Source organism: Melozone crissalis, unplaced genomic scaffold (assembly GCF_028551555.1).
Source record: "Melozone crissalis strain CALT ecotype California unplaced genomic scaffold, PUWL_Pcris_2 ptg000005l_1, whole genome shotgun sequence".
Lineage (NCBI taxonomy): Eukaryota > Metazoa > Chordata > Aves > Passeriformes > Passerellidae > Melozone > Melozone crissalis.
The window spans coordinates 31,125,500-31,141,928 of NW_026535783.1; the positions used below are offsets into that span (position 1 = coordinate 31,125,500).

The 16,429-nt window shown below is 42.1% G+C and overlaps 1 protein-coding gene across 1 annotated transcript in view; it reads left to right on the plus strand.

The window, feature by feature from the left end:
- The first annotated feature begins 467 nt into the window (after positions 1-467).
- The window catches only part of CHSY3 (chondroitin sulfate synthase 3), a 380,460-nt gene continuing 364,498 nt past the window's right edge, over positions 468-16,429 (plus strand). The window contains exons 1-2 of the mRNA XM_054286888.1: positions 468-1,182; positions 2,794-3,077. Of these exons, the coding sequence (XP_054142863.1) occupies positions 468-1,182; positions 2,794-3,077 (999 nt within the window). The remainder of the gene's footprint in view (positions 1,183-2,793; positions 3,078-16,429) is intronic.

Genomic DNA, 16,429 nt, shown 5'->3' on the forward strand with positions numbered 1-16,429 from the left:
GGAGCCGGTTCGGGTGTCGAGGCCGCGGCGCGGGTGATCCGCGAGAGGCATCTAAAAAAATCGTTTCCTTCCGGAGCGGCGGCGCCGGCCGGTTCTCCGCCGCTTCTCCGCCGCAGCTGGGGCGCCGGCGGCGCTCTCCGGGGTGAGGCGCTCGGCAGCCGCGGAGGAAGGCGGCGGGCGCAGCGCGGGGGCCGGGGCGGAGGAGGCTGAGCGGTGGGAGGGGCAGGGAGGGACCAGCCGCGGCGGGGACAAGGTGCCAGCGGAGCGGAGGCGCCGCCGCTCTTGCTCCGCCGCCCTGCCGCCCGCAGAAGTTTGACTCGGGAGCAGCGCAGCCGCCCAGGGCCGCCGCGGCGGGGCAGGGACCCGCGGCGGGAGACGCCGCGCTTGGGGCCGCCGCGGGACGGGGGTCGCCTCCAGCGGGACGCCGGCGGCGGTAGCGCTGCTCCGGGAGCCGCCCCTCCCGCGACATGGCAGCGCGATCCCGGAGACCCTGGCTGAGCGTGGTGCTGGGGCTGGTGCTGGGTTTCACCGCCGCCTCCTGGCTCATCGCCCCTAGAGTGGCCGAGCTCAGCGAGAAGAAGCGGCGCGGCGCCAGCCTCTGCTCCTACTACGGCCGCGCGGCGGGGCCGGGGGCGGCCCGGGGCGCGGCGGCGGCGGGCGGGCAGCAGGCGCCGCCGGGGGCAGCGGCGGTCCTGGGCGGCACGAGTTTCAGGAGCAGCCCCTGGGAGCTACCGCCGGCGGCGGCGGAGGGCACGGTCTCCAGCCCCGCTGCCGGCGGGGAAGGGGAGCCGGAGGAGGAGGACGAAGGCGGCGAGAAGCGGAGCGGCCGGCCTGGCAGCAGCCACAACGGGAGCGGGGACTGGGGAGGCGCCCAGGGGTGCACCAAGCCCCGCAACTTTCTCTACGTGGGGGTGATGACGGCCCAGAAGTACCTGGGCAGTCGGGCGGTGGCGGCGCAGCGGACGTGGGCGCCCTCGGTGCCGGGCCGCGTGGAGTTCTTCTCCAGCCAGGGCTCCGCCGCGCCCCCCGGGATGCCCCCGCTGCCCGTCGTTGCCCTGCCGGGAGTGGACGACTCTTACCCGCCTCAAAAGAAGTCCTTCATGATGATCAAGTACATGCACGACCACTACCTGGACAAGTACGAGTGGTTCATGCGGGCGGACGACGACGTCTACATAAAAGGTGACCGGGGCGCATCCCGCCGGCGGGAGGCAGGGAGGAAGGGGAGCGGTGTCTGGGAGCCCGTCGGAGTCCCCCCGTGGGTCGGTTCCCGCCTGGGGTGGGGAGAGCATGGGGCGCCTCGACCTGCCGCCGCCCCGCCGGCGTTTGCTTCCAGCCCCAGTGTGCGGGGTACGGGGAGCCGCCCCATCCCCGAGGGAGCCCCGGCGTGCCCGGGCCGGGCCGTCTCTGCGGAGGACGCGACTCACTGGAGAGCCAAAACTGCGGGTTGGACCGCGCGGGGCTCGGTGAGCGGTCCTTTGCATGGGCGTGTGGTCCCGCTTGGGCCGTCCCCTCCCTCGCTTCCGTGGCGATCCTGCGGACGAGCCTCCGCTGTGGTCCGGTGGAGAGGGTCAGGTCTGACCGGGCGCGGCGGGCTGCGGGCACTGCAGGACTCACCACCCGACCGCGGCGTGTCTGGCGGTCGCGCCGCGCCCCGGCCCCCCGGTGGAGTCGGTGCAGGACTCGTGGGGAGCGCTGCTGTCGCCGGTGCCAGCTCCCCGCCTGCCTCGACCCCGGGCTGGGCGAGCGCCGCCGCCGCGGGCTCCAGGTGAAGCTGCTGTTCCGTGCAGCGAGCGGCTCCGGGAAGCACCAGCCCTGCTCCCGTGCGAGTTTCGCAGCGCCGTTAGGACGTGATGTTCTACAGCCTTCTTCCTTTTGGTCTGCGCTTGAGGCTAGCATTGTTTGTGCCGTGTCCCGCGCTTACGAAAGGGAAGCTGAAGTTCAAAGCATAAGCCCAGGTTGTGAGATTGGTTGCTTACACTGTTTTAAGTTCATTGGTGGTGGCTGTACCCTTCCCTGTTTGTCACTTAATTTTTGAATCGTTTAATAGGCTTCCTGCTCATCAGCTGTCATTCACCTGTCAAATATTTGCAGACTTATACATGTGTATATGTATATACATTCAGTTACAGGCTAAAGTTGTGTTTTCTTTGAGCTCATTTCAATGGAGTACTGAACCTGTGTTTAACTGATTACATGGTACCAAATTAAATCAATCCAGAAACTTTTAATTTCAAATAAATATTAAAATTTCCTAAAATAACTAGCTAAGTGATGATAAATATTGTAGTACTGGAACTATTTGAAACTAACAAGAGTTTTATTTTCTTTTCAAGAATTAGTCTGTAATCAAACCCGGTTTTCCTAGTTAATTTAGATTGGCTCTGGTATTTTCTAAAATTAATGTAATAAATCTTACCTGGTATTTCCCATCACCTCCCTTTCCTTCCCAGCCTGGAACTATAGTGTCCAAATTGTCCAACTTTAGGGACTTCTATACTAGCAAACGCTTTCCATCAGTATTGTTCGAACAGAACAAGTTCATTGTCAAAAATTAAGTTCTGGCCATATTCCAGCTTGTGGCTGGAAGGAAAATGTAATGTTAATTTAAAAAAAACTGTTAACTTGTCTCAGGATGTTTTCTGTGACGTCTGGGATATTGCTTTGGAATATCTCCTTTCCTCTGACTCGGGTACCTGTTACATTTTTTATAAAACTTTGAAGTACAGGAAAAGAGATGGCTGGCAGAGTAGTCAGACAAATAACAGTAAATCTTGTCTTTTTTTTTTTCAGGTGAAAAATTGGAGGAGTTTCTTCGCTCACTGAACAGCAGTAAACCTCTGTATTTGGGGCAGACTGGTCTGGGTAATATTGAAGAACTCGGAAAACTCGGGCTGGAGCCTGGAGAAAATTTCTGCATGGGAGGGCCAGGCATGATCTTCAGCCGGGAAGTTCTCCGCAGAATGGTGCCACATATAGGTGAATGCCTTCGAGAAATGTACACCACTCATGAGGATGTGGAAGTGGGCAGGTGTGTCCGGAGGTTTGGAGGAACTCAGTGCGTTTGGTCCTATGAGGTAAGTGACAGTATAAATTAGCAGTGTGCTGTTTGTTTACAGAGTTTTTCATCTTGCAAGGTAAGTAGCTGTATCTGCAATCTCTTTCCACCGTAATTATCTTCCAGTGCTTGCATCAGGATGTGAACTAGAGACTGTAAGGAAAAAAGAGAGGAAAACATTCACAGCATATTGCTGTAATCATATTTATTTCTACTTGTGTCCTACAGTTTTCATTGGTGACAATTTACTGCAGCCATGTTGTAAGTGTTGCTATGCTCTAAGTTGCTAGAGCATTATCTAGAGGGTTTTGAAACAATCCTTGACAGGAAGCTGTTGCATTTGGTATATATACTGTTCATGACAGATTGTTTTAAGCAGATCTTTTCAAGTTTAGGCAAGCATGAAGCATATCTGTTTGCTCTGCATCTCAGTCTCTTAAAATTTTTACATTGTAGCATTTGAAGAATGGTCTGTATTTTCTTAATTACCCAGATGTATCTTACTCAAGTTTGTTATTTACAAAAGGAGAAATAGGTGTTATTTGGCTGGGTTTGTCTTTTTTTTTTTTGTACTTTTATTTGCAAGACTATCTTCATAGATAAAAATAGGCTGAGCATACAACTACAAGAAAGGGTAAGGGGTGAAACCTAATATGATAAATATTATTTCACTTATTTTGACCAGTTATTTAATATTAATATGTGCTTGCTCTTGTGGCACTCCCTCCATTAATCAGGAAAAATCCATTTAAATGGGCCACAGAAAGAGGCCAAAAAAAAATTTTGTGTAACAGCGTTTTTCTGAATGGCCCAGGAAAAGGTGACCATTTATAAATGTTTTTGGTAGGTTTCAGTGTATGTAAACAGGTGAACAAAAGAAAATGCAGCATGCTTGGTACTAATTAAGTAGAAATCTTAGAGGGGCAAATCTACTTTAGAATAGAAAGATGCTTTTCGAGCCTACTTCATTATGTGTTGTAAATGCTACTGTGAAATAATATACCTGTGGCTCTGGAAGAGAAGGGAAGGCATTTATGGTGTTGATGGAAATCCATGTAGAACTATATAGGACTGGTGGTTCCTGATCTGACATCCAAATTGCGTGGTACATCTTCAGCCTAATCGTACACTCTGATGTGTTTGGGCTGTGTCTGTACAAAGCTATTTTCCAGCCGTTGTGGGCATGTGAGGCTTGCTGATCTGTATAAGGTGGCAGCATTAAGATTCTGCCTTGACAGTTGTATCATGGAAGGGGTTTTGGTTTTGTTTTTATGGCTTGACTTGGGGAGAAATCTGTGGAAGAAAACTGATAATATTGTCACCATGGTTATAATGTATTTTGATGTTGAATGTCAGGAAGTGTTGGCTCCAAGCACTGATCTTAAGGGGGATGGAACAAAAAAAATACAGTTTTGGAGACTGGTTTATATGGCTGCCCAGAAGCTCAGTTTTTCATGGTAGGATTGAGACCTGAAAACAAACTTTTTGAAAAAAACTCATGCTTGTATGAGATCTGGAATAGTGACACCAGTCTTGGTTGTCAGTTGCTCTTGAAGGACCTAGGTCTATGTAATAGAGAATAAAAGAAAAAATGTATTGGGCATTGTCATAGTCCCCACTACTTTCTGACCAGTATTTCTGGCTGATTCTGAAGAATCTTTGTTGCCAGTGCAGAAGCTGCTTGAGAAAATGCAGATGATTAAGACAAAGCTGCTTAGGATGTTGTCCCAGCATTAAACCTATTTAGATGTGAAGGAGTGAAATGAGATGTCTGGAAAGAGAAGCTGCATTTGTGCTTTGGCATAGTTGGTGCTGTACAACAGTATGATACTCCACCCGAGCAGATCTATGTGTTGCAGATTGCTAGATTATTTGGTGAAAAGAGTAATATTTTTCCCTGGGGCACTGAAACTGTTTCTGTGTGCTTTTTCATTCCTGTGTTAGATCAGAAACGCTCTCTATGTGCTAGAAGGGGAATATTCCTTCAGATACATGTGCACAAAATCTAAGATTGGGACCAGGACTTCCTGTATAGCCAGTTGCACTTTTGCCCTCTTGTTCTATGTAAGTAATAAACTGAGTCCTGTTGTGCTTCAAGATTATTATGAACTTAGTTGATTTTAGTAAGATAAATAATTTGTATTTTGTATGTATTTGTGAAGACCAATGTAAACTGGAAACAGTTACTTTAAAATTCATGGGAGCTTTTTAGCTCCGGAAGAGTTGAATCACTGTTGCCTCTAGATTTTTTCTAGATTTCTTTTATAAGAACTGGATCGGAAAGTCAAAGAGTTGCTGAGAAAACCTGAAATGCTTGATCTTTGCTGTGTGGCTTAGCTGGTGTAGTTGACTGGCTGCCTGTCAGGGTTTGTTCTGCTGCGACTTAGGGCTAGCCAGAAGCATATGGTAGCTTATATGCATAATATGCTTGCTGACAAGAAGAGGGTAACAACTTTGTTTTTGGTTTTTATTTTGGTGGTTTTTTTAAATTTTGGGTTTTTTTAATTTTACTTTTTGTTGCAAGAATGAATAAGATAAGAAGATATTTGTGGGCCTGCAGTGAGCCATTCTTATGTTTTCAGCTTTCTAGAGTTAAATTCTAGTTCTGCCAGATTTGAAGCCAGGTCTAAAGACTGAGACTCCCACGTGCCAAGTGACTCACAACTGAAGCGATGAGCCTCTCTCTGTGTCTGGTGATGGGGCTCCTAAACTCCAAATAAAGAGTTAGTCATTAGATTGCTGAGAGAGGGAATCTAATGACAGTGTTTTTAGGGTCCTTGTGAAAAATGGAGGACAGAAAGAGGAGGACACTTGAGTTAGTGTCTGTTTTTGGTTGATGTCCTGTTCTGCTGGACTTGGGCAGCCCTGTGGTGGGCTGGAACAGGGGAGAATCCACTTTGCTGAGCATGAGCATCAGGAGAAAAAGAGGTGGTCCTAGACAGGAATAAAGGACTAGCAAAGTGTTGAACTGCTATCTTGACAGCAGCTTAGATTCAAATTGTTTGAAAGCAACAGCTGAACTGTAGCCTAAATCTAGTCCATTTCCGTCTTCATGAGAAGGTATCTGCTAGAAGTGTATTTTGGATGGATCATTGTCTTTCTACAGAAGATCCACCCTTGTTCTGGTATATTTTTTCAATTATGTTTTAATTTACCCTTAGTTTTGATGATACTGTAATGATTGAGGTATAATAAACCCAACAAATTTGTCCAAAGTATCTCTGTAAGAAGTCTGTTCATTTTTGTAAGGTCATAGCATCTTCTGCTTTCCCAAATCAGGCCTTTTGATTTGTTTTCAGAATCTATATTTCAAACTATCATTCTCTTCCACTAATTTTGAAGCTTTCAAAAGTTTTTATTTTAAAGGAATGAAGAAATTAGCTTGATTTTAGTGAGTCAATGTTTTTGATTATTTTAAAACAAAAATATAGCTAAAAAGCTCAGATGCTGTGTACTTCCTTGTTTTGGGATTTGAGTATAGAGGACAATTTGAAATAAAGGTTGAATTGCTTTATCTCTCTTCCCTTCCCCCTTGCTTCCCCCCCACCACCCTCCCCGCCTTTAAAAAATATATTTTGGGTTTCAGAAGACCATTTTGTAATTTATAACCTGAGATTTGAACAGATCAAATACTGTAGTTCCATAAAATGACTAAAAGAAATGCTGTGTATGAAATAAGTGGCTATAACAACTGAAGAAGACTTTGTCAGGGTGTAAATACTGTCAGAGAATGTGTTTTTTAGAAATTAAAAAATGTCAAATGCAGCATAAAAATTGTCTAAAGACAATTCATTGATGTATTTGTAACATATATTCAAATGCTTGCAAAGCTTTTCTTTTTGTTGCCTTTTCTCCCTTTCTATGGATGAAAATCATGCAGTATCTTAAGGTAGAAGAGACTCATAAGGATTATCTTGCTATGTTCACTTTAGAATTAAAAACTATGTTCCTCCAAAGCATCCCATACAGTAGTGTTCCTTTGGTATTGTGTAGGTTGATGTTGAAAGAAAATATGGTACTTTGTACATACAAGTAGTCCACATAAACGATATATCTGTTTTTCCCATTGCTTTTTTCTCCTTTGTTTCCAAAGTTCAAGGACAGCCATAGAATACAGTCTCATTACTGCAACATTCTTTTACTAAAAAAGCTCTCAATTATCCTGTTTGTTGTTGATTCCCAGTAGTTACAGTAAATATTGCAGTAAATGTCATGGGAAAATGCCTCTTTGGATCAAGCTGTGCACTCAGAAACTTTTCCTTTACAGTGCATTGGTATATTGACTGTCTGTGGTGGTACTAGAACTTTGTAATCCATTTTATGTTTCTTCTTCTAAAAATACTTTATATTTTCTGTTTTAGTCTAAGACTTCCTTTCTGTTGTATTTTAATCTGTCATTTGAGGCTTTATCTCTCTTTGGTGAAGATCTGTACTAAGCTTTGAGTTCAACCCTGCACCAAACAGAAGCATTAGAGGCGTGGGTGCCTTTGATGATAGGATGGTATTTTGCTCATATTGGCTACTGAAATGATCAGTCTTGAAGCAGCAGTGCTCCACCCCCAGTTAAGTTGTTGAATTCAGACAGTGACATGAGGTAGTTACATAATTGCAGCCAATACTTTAAGAAAACATCAGTGATCCTAGGATAAAAATGCGTAGAAGAGTGGACCCCTGCAGTAGGGGTCTCTAAGTGTATATGAAGAGAAATCAGATGATCCCAGAGGCCTTAGAACTTCTTGCATAAATGGACATTTTCTGATACGGGATTGCTTGTGTGCTGCCTTAACTCGTTGCTACCAACATCTACCTGATTAGTGATGTTAACTATCAATATCAAATTTCTTTACTTTATGTGATTCTCACCCATTTAGAAAAATCATACTATTGTAGTGTAGTGTTTCTGTGTGCCCATGATACAAATAATTGTAAATCCTTAAATGCATATCCTGTTGCTTTAACCATGGTGCCAAGTTGGGTCGTTACTCTTGCCCTGTGTGCCTCTGCCTGGTCCTCACTTCAGCTGCCAGCCCTGACTGTGCTGTGCAGATTTCCTGCTTTTTTTTTTTTCCTATGGCTTTCTACATAACCTCCTGTCATTCATTTGCTCTTTTATGTGGGGAATTTGTGGAGGGCCTGAGGGCCCTGCCTCTCTTGTCTTCATAAATCCTGGGGATTCCTTGTCTTCTAAGCTCTTCTTGATCCTGTCATGATCAGCTTGGCTGGGAAGTTGAGGAAAGTCATGGTGAGAAAGCAGAGTCATTCCTGATACTTGCATGTTTCTGAGTCATAGGTGTTTCCTCATGTGGCTCAGCACAACAGCAAGAGCTGGAGATACCTTTTCTGGTATCCTTGTGATGGATAGCATTCCCATAGCTACCATGGAGATGTGCAGAAGAACACACAAACCTGTGACTGTAGTCTGCTGTATGAGGGCATCTGATACATGGAGCCATTTAGGAAGGCCATTTCTCACCTGGTTGAGTGCTAAGGTCTCTTACATTCCTGTCTCGTTTTCAGGTTTAGTGTCCTGTGTTTTCTGCCCTGCCCCAAGGGGAAATGTTACTTGTGCCATTTTGGAATTTTACAGCTGTGTAATTGTGACTTGGTGCTGAGTTACCAAGTTGCTTATTTTCTGGGGCATATTTTCATGTCCCTGGTATGAAAAATGCATGGCTACACCTTCCTTCCAATGTATTTTTATCTAACAGCAGCCCTTTGTTTGGAGGACTGAATGGCTAGCTAGCCGTTTTTGAGTCAGTTGCAAATGTTTGAATATTCTTAAAGCAAGTATTTAAAAGCTTTTCCTCTAATAGTAAGTTCTTGTTTGACTTACTAAAGGATCCTACAGACACGAAGAAAAAAAGTTCCTAAACTTTTTTTGTGTATTTAGTTCTGCATATGTGTATCCTGACCCATGTCTCAGTGTCTCTGAATGTTTAAAGCTGACCATGTTGGATTTTTTCCCTCAAGTTTGCCTTAATTTTTTTGGAAGTATTTTCTCAAGACTTTTGTGGTATTGTATATATGTAGGTGGTACTTCCACAGATGTCTACTGCAGAAGTCTAGGTGTTCAAGTGTTTAAAAGAGTGTTTGTCATGAGCTGATGCAATTGTGGCACAACTGTGATAGACATATCTCATTTAAACTCATCAGATCATCTGTCTTTACAGTGCTCTGTTGTTGTACTAAGAATAAGCTTGATTTTTAGAATGAGAATACAGATGAATAACTGCATTAGTGCTAACTTTAAGTGAATTTATGAAGCAAAGCATGATGCAACACTTACGTTTAATTTTATTTTCTGAAAGCTTTCTACTTTATCTTAAAATCAAGTAAACCTAATCACACAGGAAGCATTTGTTTCTATAGATATTTCCAGAATTACCTATGCTTTCAAAGTTTTTCCTATAAGTTCTAAAATAACTGTATTTTACATGTACAGATCTGATTGTGGTAATGGGTCATGCTTTGGCTAATAGTTTTGTTAAACTGTCCTATAGCCTTTCTGAAGATTAGTGTTAGTTGAAATGGAATAGTAGAGAGTTACTGAAAGTGTGTTTAGTTTTCTCAGACACAGACAGTCCACAAGTTGTTTCCTCCTGCTCCCTCCTGACCCCCAGTGTAGATGGGTTTTGTTTCTTGTTCTGGACTATTCTTTGTGTCTCTTCTCAACCCAACTCAGAAAAATCTCACAGAGATAACTTTTTCCTGACTTTGACTTTCCAGCTTCACATCTTTTGAGATCAAAAGACATATTTCTACTTAAATAGAAAATGCTCACAAAAGAGAGAGACTGGAAGTTGTAAACTGAGGGAGTTACAAAAATTATTTGAAATAAAAACTTATAAAATGTACTCTTGAAACCTAGTGGAATACTACAGTAGGATATGTCTTTTTTTTTAGAAGAATAAGCTTCCTAGCTACTCTTCCAGTTTGTATTTTTCTTGGGAGTTTTCTTCAGGTAGACAACTAGGCATAAAATGTAGCTGGATCATTTGAAGTCTTCTTGCTTTATTTTATGGTTCTCATTACGAAAGCGCTTGCCAGCTCTTTTCAGTTCTTATGTGAGAAGGCATATATTAACTCATCATCAGCATATGCTGCTGTACCATATTCTCTGCAATATGTTTTTATTTAGTTACTTCATTGCATGGAATAACACAAAATACTTGAAGTACCTCTTGTATTAAAATTGTAGCAAGAATTGCCAGCTTTGAGGAGTTTATTCCATCAGACCAGTGCTGGGTACTAATTTAAGCTCAATATGAGTGCCAGGTTGGTCACTTTTTAGTACATATTTGGAGCTGGGGAGCAAATAAATGTGTAGTTCCACCCTTGCTGCAATATTTTTAGCTTCTGGGTATTACTCTAAGCAAAGATTTTTGGCATGCCTGTAAGAAATCTTTTAAAGCACTCATATACTTTCGAAAATAAAGAACATCTTGAACTAGAGGTATAATTTTAGGAAATTCTGGAGGAGGATTAGCAGCCTGGTAGCTGATACAGGCTTCTTGGATGCTGTTTTATGTATGATTTAGTCTTAAAATGAACCTAGGAAAGGAGTTAGCTTTTTTTTTTTTAAATGTAGTGGTGTTGAGTTACATTTTCATTATCTTTTATGTAGTACTCTTGAGATATACCTTCAACACATTGTTGAAGTTTTACCTTTAGTAAGATGAACATTTAAAAATATTTTAAAAGAGGCTTAAAATAAGTCTTCTGTAGTATGTTGGTTTAACCATACAGTTGAATACTGAAAGCTGAAACCTGAAGTTCTGACTGGACAGGATGTCTGTCTGATTTTAATTTTTGGTTTGTGCTATTTTATTTAGAAACTTGAAGCTGTTCATTTTAATAATTTTAAAATAGGATGGTAGGCTTCTTGTTTGGTTGGTTTGGGGTTTTTCTTGTGTGTATGTGCTTGTTACTTTGAAGGCCTTTATGCTTTCAGGAGTGCTTTCAAGTGCACTGCCATGCTTTTAAAACACTTGAGTCCCTAAACTGTTTCACTTTTGGGTTTTTTTTATTCTTTAATTATTATTATTTTTTACAAACATTTCAGGGACAAGTTAACACCTGAAGGACAAAAATCTGATCACCAGGGACACTGCTATTTTGACTCTGCATTTGCTGTTATAAGAGAGGTGCTTGTTTATGGGGTCCTTTCTGAGTGCAGCATCTGTGAATGAGCTCCTCATGGTTTACAAACAAATGCATTGAAGAAATGCAGCATTTCTTTAGCGGTGGAAATACATGTGGGCTTTGCTGCTACATGAGGCATACAGTGTAGCTCTGCATGCACAGAAATGTGCATGTGTACATATGCATGTTTAAAGCTTGTGCCTAGGTGATAACCAAGCTTCTGAGAGCACCAAAGTCCTTTGGAGAATAAGCTGTGCTTCCAAGTAGTTACTGCAGGCTCTCTACTGTAAAGCTAAAGAATTTAGCTTTCAGTTTGTTTTAAATTTATCTTTCTGGTTAGATCTGTGTCCTTCTGTTCTGTATATATTTGCCTTCAATTCAACATAGCTTTTTTCAGCCTTCCTTGAAAGCTTTTTCTTTACTGCTGCAGACTGTAGTACACCTATTATCATAATGACTTTTCATCATGAAAAGGCCCATCTTATGGACCAGCTCTTATCCTACCAGAATTGCACAAGTTTCCACTGTTGATCATGACAAAACACAATGACTTTTTATGCCATTTTTTATCAGTTTGGAGAAAAATTTTCTGAAGTGCAGTTGAGTTCTAGAAGTCAGGGAATTTAGCTACAAAAAACGTAGATGATGACTAAGCTTTTAGGAAAGTGCCTAACTCATCAAATGAAACAGTTTTGTTATGTGCTTTTGATATATTTGTTATTTTTAAATAATAATATGTTGGGTATGAATCTGGCCTGCAAGGTGGTGGAATGAAAGCAGAGGCTAGTATTCTGCATCCTTTTCTTCTGTGCTATATTTCTGTGATTTATTTTTTCTTCATTTGGTAGGGAGGAAAACTGCACCTAACTGAGCATAGTTGACTACCATAGAAAATATGGTCAAACAGTACAAAATAATTTTTAAAAATATAGTATTGAAGGGTCTAATAGGGACATGTAAATGTATATGCATTTCTTTTGTGGGATTTAATACTTGAGGCTTGCTTAGAATTATGGAGTGTGTCTGTTACATCCTTGCAAAAAATGATTGTTGTTTTTACTTTCAAGAAAGAATTCTGTACCAAACCTATGCACTGGGCATTGCTCCATCCTTGCCATAGGAAGCTGGTGCTCATGTTCCCGCTTCCAAATCTTTTAGCCTTAGTTTTTAGTCTACTAATAAAGTCCTAGAATAAACACCTTTCTGTTCTTAAATTCCTAGCCATGCTGTGGTGCTGACATATATGCTTGAAGGTGGCAACTCTATCACAGGAATGAGATATAAAAGATATACAGTCTTTGTGGGGCAGAGAGCCTTGAGTGAGCTAAGATTCTTTTTGCAGTATGCTCAACAACTTGCCCAGTCTGACTTCCTAACTCATGGCTGGAAAAATGTTTTGAACAGCAGTGGCTTTATTACTTTAGTTGTACTTCTCCTAGAAAAACTGACTACTCATGTCTTGGATGGGGGGACTGCTTAATGGGTAAAACACTGGATGGCTGGGCCCAGACCGTTGTGGTGAATGGAGGTAAATCCATTTGGTGGCTGCTAGCTCTGCTTGCCTGGGCCTGATTTTGATGCCAGTCCTATTTAACATCTTTATTCGTGGTCTGGACATGGGGATTGAGGGCACCCTCAGTAAATTTGTAGACAGCGCATTTCCTAGGTGAGAGTGTTGATCCTTTCGTGGGTAGGAAGGCTCTACAGAGACCTGGGCAGACTCAGTCAGTGGGTCAAGGACCACTCCCTGAGGCTCCATAAGGAGCTGCCCTTTAGTCTCAGCAAACCCCTGCTGCGCTGCAGGCTGGGGGAGAATTGGCTTAAGAGCTGCTGGGCAAACCTGGGGGTGCTTGTTGAGAGCCAGCTCAGTGTGAGCCACCGTGTGCCCAGGTGGCCAAGAAGGCAGTGGCATCTTGGCCTGAACCAGAGCAGTGTGGCCAGCAGGACAATGGACATGATCACCCTCCGGTACTTGGCGTGGCTGAGGCTGCACCTCGAGTCCAGTTTTGGCCCCTCTGACACCTCCAGGACATTGAGGTGCTGGAGCTTGTCCAGTTAAAGTCAACAAGGCTCATGGAGGGACTGTCAAACGTGTCTTATGAGGAATGGCTGAGGTAGGTGGGTTTGTTTAGTCACGGGGGGAGCTGTGTCATTCTCTGCAACTCCCTGAAAGGAGGCTGTGGTGAGGTGGGAGTTGTCACTTCTAGTGTCCCTGCAGTGATAGGACCAGAGGAAATGGCTTTCAGCTGAGACAGGAGAATTAGATTAGGTATTACAAAAAAGTTATCACTCCTAGGGTATTCAGGCATTGAAACAGATTGTCCTGAGAAGTGGTGCAGGTGCTGTCCCTGGAGGTGTTTAAGAGGCATCTGGATCTGATGCTGAGTGATGTGGTTTATGAGTTACAGTGGTAGTGCTGGATGGATGGTTGGACTTGATCTTGAAGGTCTCCTCCAACCTTGAAAATTCTATGATTGTGTGAATGCTTAAAGCAGGAAAGGGAAATACTGGAAGGAGGTAAGTTAGAGTAACAGACTGACTTGCCTTTGAGTTTGGCAAGTTAGAAAACAGCTATTACGAATCAGCTGCTTGTGGCTGGGTTTCATCCACACAAGTGGGACTTCTTTCATGAGTTTTTGCCTCATGAAATAGGCAAATAGGACATGATGTTGAAGTTCTCTCTGTGTCTGTAGATGTGTGTATATACATATGTGTGTGTAGAAGTATTTAATTATATTTTTAAGTATAACGCAGCGAAGGTAAGTTGCAGTTAAGTTGGCATTTGCCTTTTTACTCCACTTTGGGAAGCGAATAATGATACAAAGACCATTAAATACTTGTCAATTTGTTACTTACTTTTTCCGGAGACTGTTTGTTACTATAGCAATTGTTGCACCTAGGACTGGCTGATAATGTAGGCCCCTCGTCCCCATGTGAGAATCCAGCATTAGAATGTTGTTTTGTTTCTGTTAAATATGCCAGTGATTTTCTATAGTATTCACTATAGTATTCACTCACTGTCTGTGTATTCCTAGTGTACTGAGGAATAATACACTGTCTGTGTATTATTCCTACTTAATCATCCACCTTGATCACAATGGGATTTCCATTAGCTATGTATAATGTTGATAAAATGCTGATAAAATTTCCTGAGTTGAGAAGGCAAAAAAATCTAACTGAGGACCTCAGAACAATCAGGTCAAAATATGTTCCTGAGTGTAGGAACAGTCAAATTTTTTGTATTTCTCAATGCTGGTGGTACCTTCTTTTTTACACAAAAATATGCTTCACAAGTAGCATTCCTGCAGGGTAAGTCCAGAACTGGAGGAACTTCCTGCTCATGTCAATTTAAAAGAACTTTGCTGTTGCTTATTGGAATGTTTAGTTTAGTACTAAACTCATAACTTTAGTAAAAAACTTCGTTGTTAATTTTTCATTGCTAAACATCGTTTGGGGACATAATGCTTTCCTTGGAAATGGCCTCCAAAAAGATTTTTTTGAGGGTACCATCATAAATCCGTGATGTGGCCAACAAAAACAAACGAGCTGATGTTTTTACTAGTTTTAATAGCCATGTTACCTTCAGTGTAGGTACACTCTGTATTCTTTCTAACTTGAAATGAAGAAAAAAAATGACGCCCTGAGTTGGAGGGAGGAAGGGATTTGTTCTTTCCTTGTTAAGTTTTATTTAGTTATTTCTGTTTGACTTTAATTACATTAGTCAGTTTGATCTAACCTTCTCTGTAGAGTAGATACTAGCCTATACAAATGAAGTAACTTTTTGCCCTTGTCATATCCATAATGACCATGTACATAGGTAACAAAAATAATTGCTGGGTTAAGTATTTCAGTTATATGGGAAAATAAGCTGTAGTGAGCAGTATAAAATGGAATTGTAAAGAGTTGCTCTGTTTTTATAAACCGTTCAAAGAATTTTTTCATGTTTTGTGGTATAATTATTACTTTTTGTGCACTGGGGAAAAATACTGAGAGTAGTATAATAATAATGAGAGATGTTAAACAGAGCTGTTGGCATCCATTAATCAATACAGAAAATAAACTGGCAATGCTTTTGTATTTAACAAATTGAAACTTCCATTCATTCACAGACTCTGAGGAAGTATACCTTCCACAAATCCCATCATTAATGTATTATAAACACATTGGGCTCTGTCTAAAATAATAGGATTTTCCATTTTATTTGTCCTGTTCCACTAGAATATTGTTGTATAAATGCAGTTTCCTCAATAAGTAGCACTTTAAACTTATTTGAGGCAAATATGCAGCCTTTTGTCTTCGATGAGCTGTTATTACTTTAGAAAGCTCCTGTTCTTTCCCCTTGTATCTATATTGATAAGGTACTATTGGGCTTTTATTTGGTGAGGTATAAGGATTCATGATCCGCTTGTTCCCTTAATCAACTCTCATTTAATTTGCCTCAGTCTCTCTTTTTGTTTATTTATTTATTAAACGTATGATCAGGATTGTGTATGTGTGGGAACTTGTGTGTAACTTCTACTGTGGTGCTCAGTGTTCAGCCTTGCTACTGTGGCTCTGGATTCTGTTTGTAATTTTTAAGGCTTTGTCACTCTGTAAATTCATCACCACTTTTCAGTTGGTAACTACTGCCAGGTCAGTGTCATCTTTGGCTGTTTTCACCTACTGAACTTCTGACTGGCAGAACATCCTACTTGTACTAAAATTTACTAGTATAGTAGTTGCATTGTTTAATCCTGTTGCTATTGGAAAACTGTGTCATCCTAAACATCATGTTGCAATATCAGCCAAAAAATGGCCTTTTCTTGTGTGAAGGGAATGTTCCTGGCTCCCACTGCAGCCTCCCCAGCAAAGGCAGATGCTATGATAGGATGAGAGGAAATGCATATTATTGTGTGTGCATTTTCCGCATGTCCCATGTGGAAAATGCAGCCATTGTGTCCAGTAGGCTTGTACCCTCCTGGCAAGCAAATGGTTAGTGAATAAGAAGGGTTTCATTTCACAAAGGCCTAAGTCACTTTATAGTACTTATTGAGGGCTTTGATTCCAACTAAAGGAAGCAATTCAGTGCATCTTAAAAGGAAGTTTGGTTTTTCAACTTTATGCTCTATCATTTGCCATTTTCTTTTCTGCTGTTCATGTTCGTTAAATGACTCCAAATAAACATGGAGATAATCAGAAACCCCCAAAGGTATATTTTTGAACACTAGAATTGTTTTTCAAATCTGTTAT